General features: G+C 48.8%; 1 protein-coding gene across 3 annotated transcripts in view; it reads right to left on the reverse strand.

Moving 5' to 3' along the window:
- Positions 1 to 12,441, reverse strand: part of MRPL1 (mitochondrial ribosomal protein L1) — a 102,371-nt gene that overhangs the window by 70,817 nt on the left and 19,113 nt on the right. For all 3 annotated transcript variants that reach the window (XM_029600417.1, XM_029600420.1, XM_029600407.1), the window contains exons 4-5: positions 6,114 to 6,197; positions 5,793 to 5,864 (exon numbers count right to left, since the gene is read on the reverse strand). In XM_029600417.1, coding sequence (XP_029456277.1) covers positions 5,793 to 5,864; positions 6,114 to 6,197 — 156 coding nt within the window. The remainder of the gene's footprint in view (positions 1 to 5,792; positions 5,865 to 6,113; positions 6,198 to 12,441) is intronic.

The following is a 12,441-nucleotide window of genomic DNA, read 5'->3' on the forward strand; positions in this document are numbered from 1 at the left end:
ACGTCCGGGTGAGAGGCTATGCTGTCGCCTTCGCTCTTAGAGCCGTAGCATGACAATGCGGCCACCTGTACCTTGATGGAGTTGAGGGACAGTCCCTTCTGTAGTCCGTTCTGTAAGAATTCCAGGATCACGGGAACTTTAAATGAGCGTGGTTTGATGTTGTGGTCTTCGCACCAGGCTTCAAATACTCTCCAAATCCTTATGTATGTTAACGATGTGGAGAACTTGCGTGCTCGGAGGAGGGTGTCGATTACAGCCCCCGACTATCCGCTCTCTCTCAGGCGGGCCCTCTCAATGGCCAGACCATAAGAAAGAATTGAGCTGGGTCCTCGTGGAGGATCGGACCTTGTTGTAGCAGGTCTCTGTGTGGAGGCAGTGGCAGGAGGTTCCCTGCCAGCAGTCTTCTCATGTCTGCGTACCACGGTCTTCTTGGCCAATCCGGAGCCACCAGAAGAACTAGTCCCCTGTGTAGCTGTATCTTGTGAATGACTGCGCCCAATAGGGGCCACGGCAGGAAGGCGTATAGCAGGGTCCCCGGTGGCCAGGTCTGTACCAGGGCATCGATCCCCTGGGCCTGCGGTTCCCACCTGCGACTGAAGTATCTGGGTACTTGGGCGTTGGATCTGTTTGCTAGAAGGTCCATGTCCGGTGTCTCCCATCGTTTCACTATCATTTGGAAGGCTGCAGACAACAGCCTCCATTCTCCTGGGTCTAGACTTTCCCTGCTGAGGTAGTCCGCTGCGATGTTGTCTTTCCCGGCAATGTGGACGGCGGAGATCTCCTGGAGATTTGCTTCAGCCCACGCCATCAGGGGGTCTATTTCTAGGGACACCTGTTGGCTTCTGGTTCTCCCCTGTCGGTTGAAATAGGCCACTGTTGTGGCGTTGTCCGACATTACTCTGACCGCTTTCTCCCGAAGTCTGTGAGCAAACCACAGACAGGCTACTCTGACTGCCCGCGCTTCTAGGTGATTGATGTTCCATCCCTCCTCTTCTGCGTTCCACTGCCCTTGGGCGGTTAACTCCTCGCAGTGTGCTCCCCCATCCCCGTAGACTGGCATCTGTGGTGAGTAGGGTCCGGGTTGGGGAGGATAGTCTTGATCCCCGACTCATGTGGCTGGCCTGCAGCCACCACCGTAGCTGGGTCCGGACTCTGCCCGGGAGTGATAGACGTACGGTGTAGCTCTGGGACCGTGGATTCCACCGTGATAGAAGTGAGCGCTGTAGGGGTCTCATGTGGGCTCGCGCCCATGGCACAACTTCCAGTGTGGATGCCATCAGCCCGAGGACTTGCAGGTAATCCCATGCTGTGGGACGAGGATCATTCAGCAAGGTTTGCAACCGGTAACAGATTTGATCTCCTTGTGGGGGTCAGGATGACCTTGTCTTCCTTTGTGTTGAATCGGACTCCTAGGTGTGAGGGCTGTAGGGAACTTTTGTTTGTGTTCACCACCCATCCTAGGCTCTCCAGTAGAGCTATGACTCTGCTGGTTGCTTGGTGGCTTTCCTCCAGTGACTTTGCCCTGATCAGCCAATCGTCTAGGTAAGGGTGGACGAGGATTCCTTCCTTCCTCAGTGTTGCCACCACCACGACTATTACCTTGGTGAACGTCCTGGGTGCTGTGGCTAACCCGAAAGATAGTGCCCAGAACTGGTAGTGACGGTTCAGGACTTTGAAGCGTAGGTAGCGCTGGTGTTCCTGATGAATTGGGATGTATAGGTAGGCCTCCGAAAGATCCAGGGATGTGAGAAACTCTCCCGGTTGTATCGCCCTTATTACGGATCGCAGGGTTTCCATGCGGAAGTGGGGAATCCTCAGGTGGCGGTTCACCGACTTGAGGTCCAGGATGGGCCTGAATGTTCCCTCTTTCTTGGGGACGATAAAATAGATGGAATAATGTCCAGTATTTATTTCTTGTGGAGGCACTGGGATTATGGTCTCGAGGGCCAGTAGTCTAGACAGTGTAGCTTCCACTGCCGGCCTCTTGAAGAGGTCGTGGCAGGGGGACTCCACGAACTTGTCCGGAGGGGTACGTAGAAAATCCAGGTAGTACCCTTCTCGAATGATGGCTAGGACCCACTTGTCCGAAGTTATATCGACCCATCTGCGGTAGAATAGGGCTAGTCTGCCCCCTATGGCTTCTTCCCTTGGACGGGTCAGCTGAATCTCATTGTGGGGAGCGGCTGGGGCCTGTACCCGAGCTGGTACCCCTCTTGTTGTGCTTGTTCCGAAAGGACTGGTTCCTGCTCGTAGGGCGGGGCGCTTGATAGTTGCTCCTGTAAGGATTGAAGCACTGTGAACTTCTGCCCCTGGAGGACCTGGCGAAGAGTCGCTGGTTTCTCTTCATTTTATCCTCTGGCAGGCGCGGCACTGGGGACTCGCCCATTTGTCGGCTAATTTCTCTAGTTCGCTGCCAAACAGGAGGGATCCTTTGAAGGGCATCCTTGTGAGGCGCGTTTTGGAAGATGCATCGGCCGACCAGCTTCGGAGCCAGAGTTGCCTTCTGGCCGCCAAAGCAGATGACACTCCTCTGGCCGCAGTAAGCACTAGGTCGGAGGCAGCGTCCGCGAGGAATGATACTGCGGATTCCATGTCTTCTCCCGGGGTGTTGTTCCTGGTTTGGGATAAGCAGGTACGTGTCACCACTGTGCAGCAGGCCGCAATTTGTAGAGACATAGCGGCTACGTCAAATGACTGAGGATGGATTCCAGACGCCGGTCATGTGCATCCTTGAGCGCTGCTCCTCCCTCTACTGGGATAGTGGTGCGCTTAGAGACCGCGCAGACCATGGCATCAACTCTTGGGCATGCAAGAAGATCTTTGGTCGCCGGGTCCAGGGGGTACATGGCTGCCAAAGCTCGTCCCCCTTTGAATGTGGACTCCGGAGCATTCCATTCCAGGTCAATCAGCTGTTGTGCCGCTTGTAACAGAGGGAAATGGTGAGAGGTCTAACAAAGACCCTCCAGCAGGGGGTTCGGTTTAGGTTCCCCCGAAGTACCTGGGCCCGGGATAGCAAGCTCCGTCAGACATTGGGTGACCAGGTCCGGGAGCTCGTCCTTTGTGAAGCAGCGTCTCATGGTTCGGTGAGGCTCTGTCCCCGGGGGGAGCTCCCCCTCTTCTAGGGGCTCGGCTTCCTCTTCAGAGATGTCCGTGTCCCCATAGGTGGGGCTTCTGGGTAGTGGAAGCCTGTGACTAGGTCTTGAAGGGCCTCGGGCCTGAGGGTCCTCCGGCGGAGCATGTGGCTGTCCAGCTGGAGGTTCAGTTTGCATTTGAACAAAGGCGTGAATCCCCTTGAAGAACTCCACCTATGAGATCGACACTGGATCCAAGCTGAGGGGCGCTGGTTCCCTGGGGGTCCCCGTCTGTGGGGAGCTCCCACTGGGATCTGCTAGGTCCGGGGTACTCCCTGAGGAGCTAGAACTCGGCCCTGGGTGAAACTGGCCCTGAACTGGATCTCCCAGGGCCTCCTCACACTGCGTGCACAGGGCTTCGGCCTCCTCGCTTTGTGCGGCTCTGATGTGGCATGCTGGGCAGAGGTCTTGAGCTTTTATCCCTGTTTCTGGTGGTGCCATGCTGTTGGCGCGTAAACTCTTATGCGCTCTGTGCGTTCAAGATGAGCCTGTGAGTTGTGCGCGTAGCTGTGCGTCCAGCCGTAGATATGCGCACAGCGATTTATGTGCGTGTAAGTCTATGCGCACAAGTGTTTTGTGCACCTAACTCGGTTTTGTGCGCTCGGGCCGAACAGCGAACGGCACGGTGAATCGGGCCAAGTTGGCGACGGCAAGCATGCGGGCAATATGGCGACCCTTTCGGAGGGTCTCCACGTGGGTAGAACCTTGGAAATAACCGGGGCCTGGCACTGCTAGGGCGGATCAACCCGGTGGCACTGGTCCCGGCCGGTGGCCTGTGCTTCTCCTTGATCCTCGGAGACCGGATTAAAGCAGAAGATTTCTAGCTTATCTTGTCTTCGCCGCTTCCCGGTTTCGTCCCGGGTGGTCTCCGGCTGCGGGAGGAGAGGGCCAATACCTTCACCGCCGCGCTCGAGGGTGTACCCGCTGCCTCTCAGCCGCGCCCGAGGATCGGGGGCTAGGTCCTCGCCGCGATTCAGCCGCCGGACCGAGGCTCACCTCCAAGGGACCTCGGAAATCACCTCGGGAATCTCAACTGGGGGAGGAACCTGAGGGTATCACTGCAGGAGAGCAGGGCTCATCTTCAGGTAGGTTTCTCCTTTAAATTTTTGGTTTTCTTCTTTGAATTTGGTTCTAACGCTGTGAGAGCGTGCAGATAGTCCCTAACTGCTATGGAGATGGAAAATACTGAAGAGCTGCACTTCCTGCAGGGGTGTATGTTCTAGGGTCTGACGTCAGATTGAAATCTGATCCATCTCCAACTGCTAGCAGGAGTACACTATACCCATTGGTCATGAGTCCATCTGCTACACGCTAGGAAATTCTTTTTGCTGATGCTGACAGAGCGGGACACTATGCCGAAAGTGCTTTGAGTAATGTTCCTTCTGAGGAAGCCATCCAGCAAAACATGGCCGTGTCAGGGGACCTAGTATGCTTGTACGTTTGATTATGTGGACTTTCATCATGGCACTCTAATTCTGGGGTACCAAGCTTTATTGCATTATGATTTGCTGGACTTCTGCATGAAATCCTGATATTGAAGCATGGTTTACATGTAGTTCTAAATATTCATATGGTTTATTAAACATGCACCACCTGTTTACTGGAATAAAAAAAATCCCACAGAGTTTTCATCTACTATAGTCATTTTTGTTCATTTTCTCTCACACTTTTTTTTTTTTTGGACTGTGAAAAGCCCCTTGTGTCCAGGACTTTGCTAAATAGACTCACCTCAGGAGCAGCCTGCCAAATCTCAGTCTTCACTCAGCTTAACCAGGCTTCAGCTCTGGTATGCTTGCCTACCATCTTCTAGAGAAAGAATACTGGCAGGCTGAACTCCTCCAAAGCAGCTGCATTTCAACAATAAAATGTTTGTATATAGATGAAGAGATGACTTCAAAATGTACACCTTCCACATATTCATCATATCACTTTATCTTTGCATAAAGCCCTACAGCACAGATGCGGCTGTGTATTGTTTGACTACAGTTATGGTTGACTTTTTTAATCAAGTTTTTTGCTAGTCTGTTCACAGTTAGCTTTTGAAGAGAATACTGGCAGGCTGATGTCACTGCGGGAGTATATATACACTGTGATGTCAGTTTGCTCAGTTTCCATCTGCTGGTAGAGGTAAAAACCCACTGGTTCTGGATTCATCTGTCTCTGGATGCTAAGAAACATTTCATTTATTTGTAGGGATGTACAGCACAGCAGGGTACCCAGCTCCAATGTGTATCCATGTCTCTCTTAGTGATACGATTTTGGCTAGATTCTCTGGCTATTTTACAGATCATGGATCTTTTCAGTTTACGTAAGCATCCACCCTGGATGACCATACTGTGCTCCTACTTTGGATGCCTTGAGTTCCAGGACAACACTCCATTGCCCTTAGAGTCATAAAAGTCATATATATGGGTGCGCACATATGTGCATGTGAATATGCTGGTGGGGGTGCTGGATATAGGGAAATCAGGGTGAAGAAGCCTTCAAACATATCAAATTCTCATTTCAAACAGACATAAAATGAAAACTAGAAGGAAAACAAACTGCTGATTTTCATCTTTAGATGGTTTTCATTTCTTGAAGTGTTAATTCGGATAATGTGAAACTCATGGTTTGGCTATCAGTGTGTCATACAGGAAAAAAAAATACAAAAATCAGTACCTTTTCAACCAGTTCAGCTCCTCCAACAAATGCAGCTCCGTTGTTTTCAGCAATTTCTGCTTCATCTGCATTCTGTCAAAGTATGTGAACAAAAGCATCAAATCTGATACCCCATTCAAAAAACCATGCCAATCTGTGTTATCACCTTGAACATCAACAAATAAATAAATAAATATGAAGAAAGCAAATATTTGCAATTATTTTCTTAGGATAGAGTTTCTTATAAACCAAAAATTAGGATTTAAACCCAAGGTATAAAAGAGAAATTTCTTGCATTTGCAGGTGAAGAATACTTGGGCACACACGCATGCTCACACGTACCTCCGTGAATACCAAGACTTTGTTCGTTTCAGCTATAAACAGATAGGGCAGATGGAGGGTACTGACGAATGGATCCACTTTTTTCTGAAAGCCGTAAAGAACAAAAGGAGACAGACAGTTACCCACCAGGCTGATCCACGGCACACGGCCTGCTAACCACTCTGCCTCCACTGCCTTCTAGCTGTTCTGCATTCAGAGAAGTTTTGGAAATCAAAATTTTCTGCCACGCACGTTTGCAAGCAGGCAACGGGGCGCTGCACACTGCTGCCCCCTCAGCACTGCCCACCATCTTCCTGGCAGCACTGCCTATCCTAAAGCACAGAATTAAAACTGGAATAGCAAGGGCACTGGTATGTCATGTGACAGCTTGGATTAAACTGCCATACAGAAACAGTCCTTTGATGAGACAGACCAACTCTTTTGGTATTTTTTTGTCTTTGAACATAAACAGATGATTTTTTGAACATAAACAGATGATTTTTCGTACAATAATTTTTGTACAAAAAATGTTTTATTTCTGCACCAGAGAATTAAGATAGAAGCAGCAAATCTCTCTATGCAGAAACTTCTGCTGTTGGTGCAAAAATGTTTGTTTTCCTTGTAAATGTCTTGTGACATATGAAAATGTACAAGTATTTCGTTTTTGAGCCCAGTCAGTTACAATTTTAACTCAGTTCAAAGAAGCTTTTGGAGTCTTCTATTTAAAAGATTGAGTTTGCCTAAGAGTCAGGGCATCTTTTCTGTTATTGTATTTGTTACACACGTCATATTGAAATTTTATTTTGCATTTTATATATGTTTTTGTATGCCTGCCTGGAGACCCATATGAATTGGGCAGTATATAAATAGAATAAATACAATAAATACAATACCCTGTACGTACCCGGATCAGTCCAGACTCCTGGGTTTTGCCTCCCGTCCAGCAGATGGAGACAGAGAAAGTTGCGACAGACTCTGCCATATATACCTGGGTGCCGCCCACAGTCTGCCAGTATTACTCTGTCTCCAGCAGATGGTGGGGGTGCCAAACTCAGTCTGGAATAGGTTACTTGGTAGTTTAGGTTTTTCTCCTTTTGCTATAATTATAAAGCTTTTATTAAAAAAAAAGAAAAAAAAGAAAAGATCAATAAATTTACTTGCAAGGAAGATTGTCGGAGAGAGCACTTCAGGACCTGCCGACCCCCTGGGAGGCTGAGGGGACTATCCCCCCCCCCCCTGGTGTAAGGCAGCTGCGGCAGGGGCTGAGAGCCCTCTGGCCTGTGATACCAGGGAGCCTGGATCACTCACTCCAGCATCACCGACCAAAGACCACGGCAGACTGGCAAGTTTAATTTAAAAAAAATAAATAAATAAAAGGCAAGTTAATTAATTTTATTCTCAACACTCTCCCTTGTTTTTCTTTGCCGCGACTGTGTGTGCGCCGGTGTTTACTTGCGGCTGGTTTTCCTTTTAGCCATTATTTTTGCAGTTTCTGTTCCGATGCCGCGCAGAGCAGCTTGTCGCGCACGCGGCTCCGGTTGGGCGCGCCTGTCCTGAGACGGACTTTGTTTGGCCTGCCTCCCCGGCGGCGAGGGATCCTCAGTGGGCACCAGGGGGGGATCATGATACGGGGTCAGTCAGTCGCGTGGCAGTCGGGGAGCTGCCAGTCCTCCCCCCCCCCCCCCGTCGTTCCCCGCTGAGCGCAGATCGCGGTGAGGGATGGGCCTTTTGTTCATATCATAAGGCAAACTTCTTCCATTTAAGTCCATAGAACTTCCTAATGAAACCCATTCTTGAAACTAAAATAAAGCAAGACACATCATCTGACAGATTAAGAGGTTGCAAGGTCAACTTCTCAACATCCAGGCAGTGAGTCAAAGACCTGATCCTGAGTGATGAGATCTGGGGAATTCCCCAGCCTAATTGGTTCCCTGATGGATATCTCCCTGAGGAGTGGGACCAGCAATGAGAATCATGGTCCCCCAGTGTTCTTTCAGCTTCAGTCTTTGCAACTAGCGGTATCACAGGATATACCTACATCAAACCCTTGCTCCAATCTAGGGCAAAGGCCTTTAAGGCTAATCTGTGTCCTTTTCCTGGAACAGAAGTGCAGAATCTTCCTATTCTGAGAGGATGCAAAACAGATCTACCACGGGTGTGTCCTACTAACAGAATATGTGGTTTGCTACCACCCTCTCCTCCCAGTCTATTGACCATTCATGTGGTTCTGACAACCTATCCATCAGAATATTCTCCACGCATGCCAGACACATGCCCTGAGAACTATACCTTGGAAGATGACACAGTCCCACAACTGGACAGTCTCCTGTCAGAAGAGGAATGATCCCATATCTCCCTGTTTGTTGATGTAGAACATCACAAATTGGTTATCCATTTGGACCAGGACTACTTTGCTGGCTAACTGATCTCTGAACATATTGAATTGCCCTCAGCTTCCAAGAAGTTTATTTGATGATGCTTTTATTGAGCAGACCAAAGCCCCTGGATGCAAAGCCCCTCTTCATGAGCTCCCCAACCCAGGCTGGTCGCATCTATGGTGAGGACAATTTCGATCAAAGTAATTTGGAGTATACCCCTAGTCAGATTGGAATTGTCCATGAATGGTTGCATGACATGGATGCTGTCTGCAGATCCTGAATGGCCTGCAGCCACTGTGATACGAGGCTACTCATGTGGAAATGTACCAAGGAGATTACATGTACAATTAATGCCATAAAACCCAACATCCTCATCATGTCCCATGCTGATGCCCACTAACTCATCTGGATTATTTTCATTGTGGATATCAAGACAGCCTTCTATTATGGAACGACGACTTGCCTGAGTCATGTCTAGCGGGGTTCTGATAAATTCAAATTGAGATGATGGGCTCAAATAGGACTTGGGGTAGTTTATGACAAACCCTAGTAACTCCAACACCTGAATGGTCTTGCGCATCGATTCTGTGGCACTCACCTGTGATTAGCTCGACCAGCCAATTGTCCAGATGGGAATACACATGCATCCCCAGTTTGCACAGGTGAGTCGCCTCCATAGCCAGACATTTGGTGAAGACATGCAGGACTGACGATAGGCCAAAAGGCAGCATGCAACACTGGAGGCGACGTTACCCCACAACAAATCAGAGATATTTCCTGTGATGGAGAAAAATCTCTATGTGGGTGTAAGCATCCTTGAGAATGAAAGAACATAGCCAGTTCCCTGAAGGGAGAGAATTAAGGTACCCAGGGAAATGTTTCTTTTTCAGAAACGTGTTCAAGGCCCTTAGGTCTAGGATGAGACAAGTCCTCCTGCTTCCTGTTTTCTTTGGAGTCAGAGGTTCATGGAGTAGAATCCCTCCCCTCTTTCCTGCTCCTTTTGAAAGAGTTCTTGATGTGGCAAGTGACCCCAACTGGAGTCCAGGAAGGTGATTTGGCGGAAGATCCCATAGATGTAATTTGTACGCTCTTCTTATGATGGCGAGGGCTCAATTATCTGAAGTTACACTGGGCTAGCAGTTTATGTAAAATCTCAGCCTGACAGGAAGGTTCTCTGGCATGGGTATATGATTGTGATCCAATCAAAAAACCATCTCAGGTGTTGACTGGGGTGACAGTTGTGGCTTAAGGGCCCACTGCTGCCTTGGATGTGCACGAGGGGCCTGCTAAGTATGGGTCTGAGGGGGTGAAGGGTATTATCTCCTTGGCTGGACAAAGTGACTCCTCTGCCCCATTCTCAGATAACTTCTAGAAGAGGAGGGCAGGTCCAGAGTGGCTATCGTGAGCTGCTGAAGCATTGCACAGAGTTTAAATATCTGTGCTACCTCTTCCTCAACCCTATCTTTGAAAAGATTCTCTCTTGGAGTCTTTCTTGGATTTCAAGTCAGAGGTATAAAACCCACAGCCAGGCAAATCTTTGGGCACAAATCCCCCACAACAAGGTAGGATTAAAGGGGCATGTGGTGCTCTTAGGCATTGGGGGAAGAACATTTATCCTCTACCTCTTCCCTGTGAGGGTGGGGGGAGGATATGATCCATCCTATCCAAAGCCTTCTTTCTCAGGCAATACTCCCTCTATTCCCTTCCTCACCTTGAAGTCTGGGCTGCAGCAGTAACAAAAGACAAAGAAAAATCAGCAAGGAGCCTTCTACAGCCTTCTCATGCTGAAGGATCCTCTGATGTCCCGTCCCCTTCCTCTCACTTCCTGTTACCAGGGAAACCCGTGTAAGGGGCTGGGCACCATAGAGTCAGTCAGTGCAAGAAGGCTGCTGAAGGCCTCGTGTTTATTTTTCTTTGTTTTTCTTGCACTAACTGAAGTCTATGCGGCCAGAAGAAAGAAATGGCAACATGGCAGAAGATTTAGATTTAGGCTTGGATAGCAGTGGCGATGCTCTGGAACTTATAAGAATTTGGTGCCAGAGGCAGTTGCCCATGTTGCTTATGACTAAAATCGGGCCTGCCTACAGCACAGACTCTGGATGCCATCTTGAAAACATAAAAAATCAAGTGGACCATGTGTTTTCTGCACTCTGTTCCCTTTTCCACCAGTGTCTGGAGGGAGTCCTGCTGCTTTGAAGGAAGCTGCTCAACCACTCTCTGAATCTGCTTTAACAGGTCCTCCAAGTTCTGATCCATGAAAACTTGGTAGAAGCCTATGCAGGCTTTTAGCATAACCCCCAAAACACCACTCCAAAGAGGGTCCAAGGTTCTAGAACACCATGGAATGGATCCTAACCCTCTTAAGAGCATATAGGACCACCAAAGAATGGTGCGGTAGCTGCCACTTTTCAAATCCAGAAGTCTTCTGGATGAAATATATCACATCCACCATATTGTTCAGGGAAGCCACAGAGAGGGGGGGGTTCTCCAACATCCTCATCTACAACTCTTGAAGGATTTGTGATCTGGGATTACCACAACTTCCTTAGGGAGCTCCACAAACTGGAGGATGCTCAGCATTATTATTATTACTGTATTTTTATATTGTTTTACAGATCAACTTTTATTTTCTTATGTTTGTGAACCGTTGTGACGGCCTGTGCTATACGACGGTATAGAAAAGTTTATAAATAAATAAATAAGTCATATTTCTGGTTTCATCCTCGAGCAGCAAAGTAAAGGGAATGGCCTCCGACATTCAATTAATGAAACCTATGAAAGAGAGGTCCTCAGGTGGGACTTCCTTCTCTCTTAGGAAGGAAGGTAAAGGAAACACCCGTTAATCCTGCTTCGTCAGAGATATCTATAGATCTTTAGCCATACCCCCAAGAAACCTCAAGACAGACCCCGACTGGTAGGCAGGAGGGGAAGAGCCAGACAGTGCTCTTCCAGCAGACAGGGCCTCAGAAAGGAATACATTAGTCTTCTTGGGCCTGGAACCCAAGGAACTCAGATGTCTCAGGGAAGCTTTCTCTTCTGATAGTGATTTTCAGTCTATCAGGGCAGCTGCCATTAACACCAATTCCCCTCCGAGACCTGTTACCGTTGCAAGGCCACCAGGCAGCTGGAAGGACTCAAGCAGAGGCTCAATTTTAGCTGACACTGGTCAGAGGACAGAGTCCTCGCAGTGCTTGTCTAAGGCCTGCTGATTCTTTTTGTCCAGCTCCTCTTCAAAGACAGTCAATGTCAACACTGACTGGCTGAAAAGAGAGGTAGGTGGCCAAGTCTTCCTGGGAACAGAGAGATGTACTGATGGCTGGCATTAGGATCCCTAGAAATCAGTGCGGTTTCTGGGCTTTCAGCAAGGATGAGCTCTACTCTCCATGGGACCACTTCAGGGGGTAGTTGGCCACCATTGGACCCTCCTCGCTCCTTGCATTGCGCACCAATGGAAACTGATGCCTGTGCTTCTTTGCCATCACTCGATGCTGGTGTTAAAGAAGTGGAACTCAATGCCTTCTTCAAATGTGAAAAGGCAGGCAATGGCTTCTCTCTCTGGTCCCTACCAACACTAGGCTTCAAGGGAGTGGAATTCCCCCTCGGTATCAATGTATCACCAGTGTCCAGTGCAACTCCTGGGTCCATCAAGGTCGATGCCTCCAGTGCCGATGAATTAGTCTTCCAATACCCAAAGTGCTTCTCCATCATCTCCATCCATAACCGTTCCTTTTTTGAGGTCATGATATACACAAATGTCACCTTCGGATGCCATACAATGCCCTAGGTACAGGATACATCTATCATGGGGATCCATGATAGACTTAACCCTGGCATACTGAGGGCATTGTTGGAAACTTCTGATCTGCTTATCCAAGGCCAGCCAGAAAAAAAAAAGGGAAACATCGAACTTGATGCCAGGAGTTGATTGGTCAGACCAAGGGTCCATCAAGCCCAGCATCCTGTTTCCAACA

Source organism: Rhinatrema bivittatum, chromosome 1, assembly GCF_901001135.1.
Source record: "Rhinatrema bivittatum chromosome 1, aRhiBiv1.1, whole genome shotgun sequence".
NCBI lineage: Eukaryota > Metazoa > Chordata > Amphibia > Gymnophiona > Rhinatrematidae > Rhinatrema > Rhinatrema bivittatum.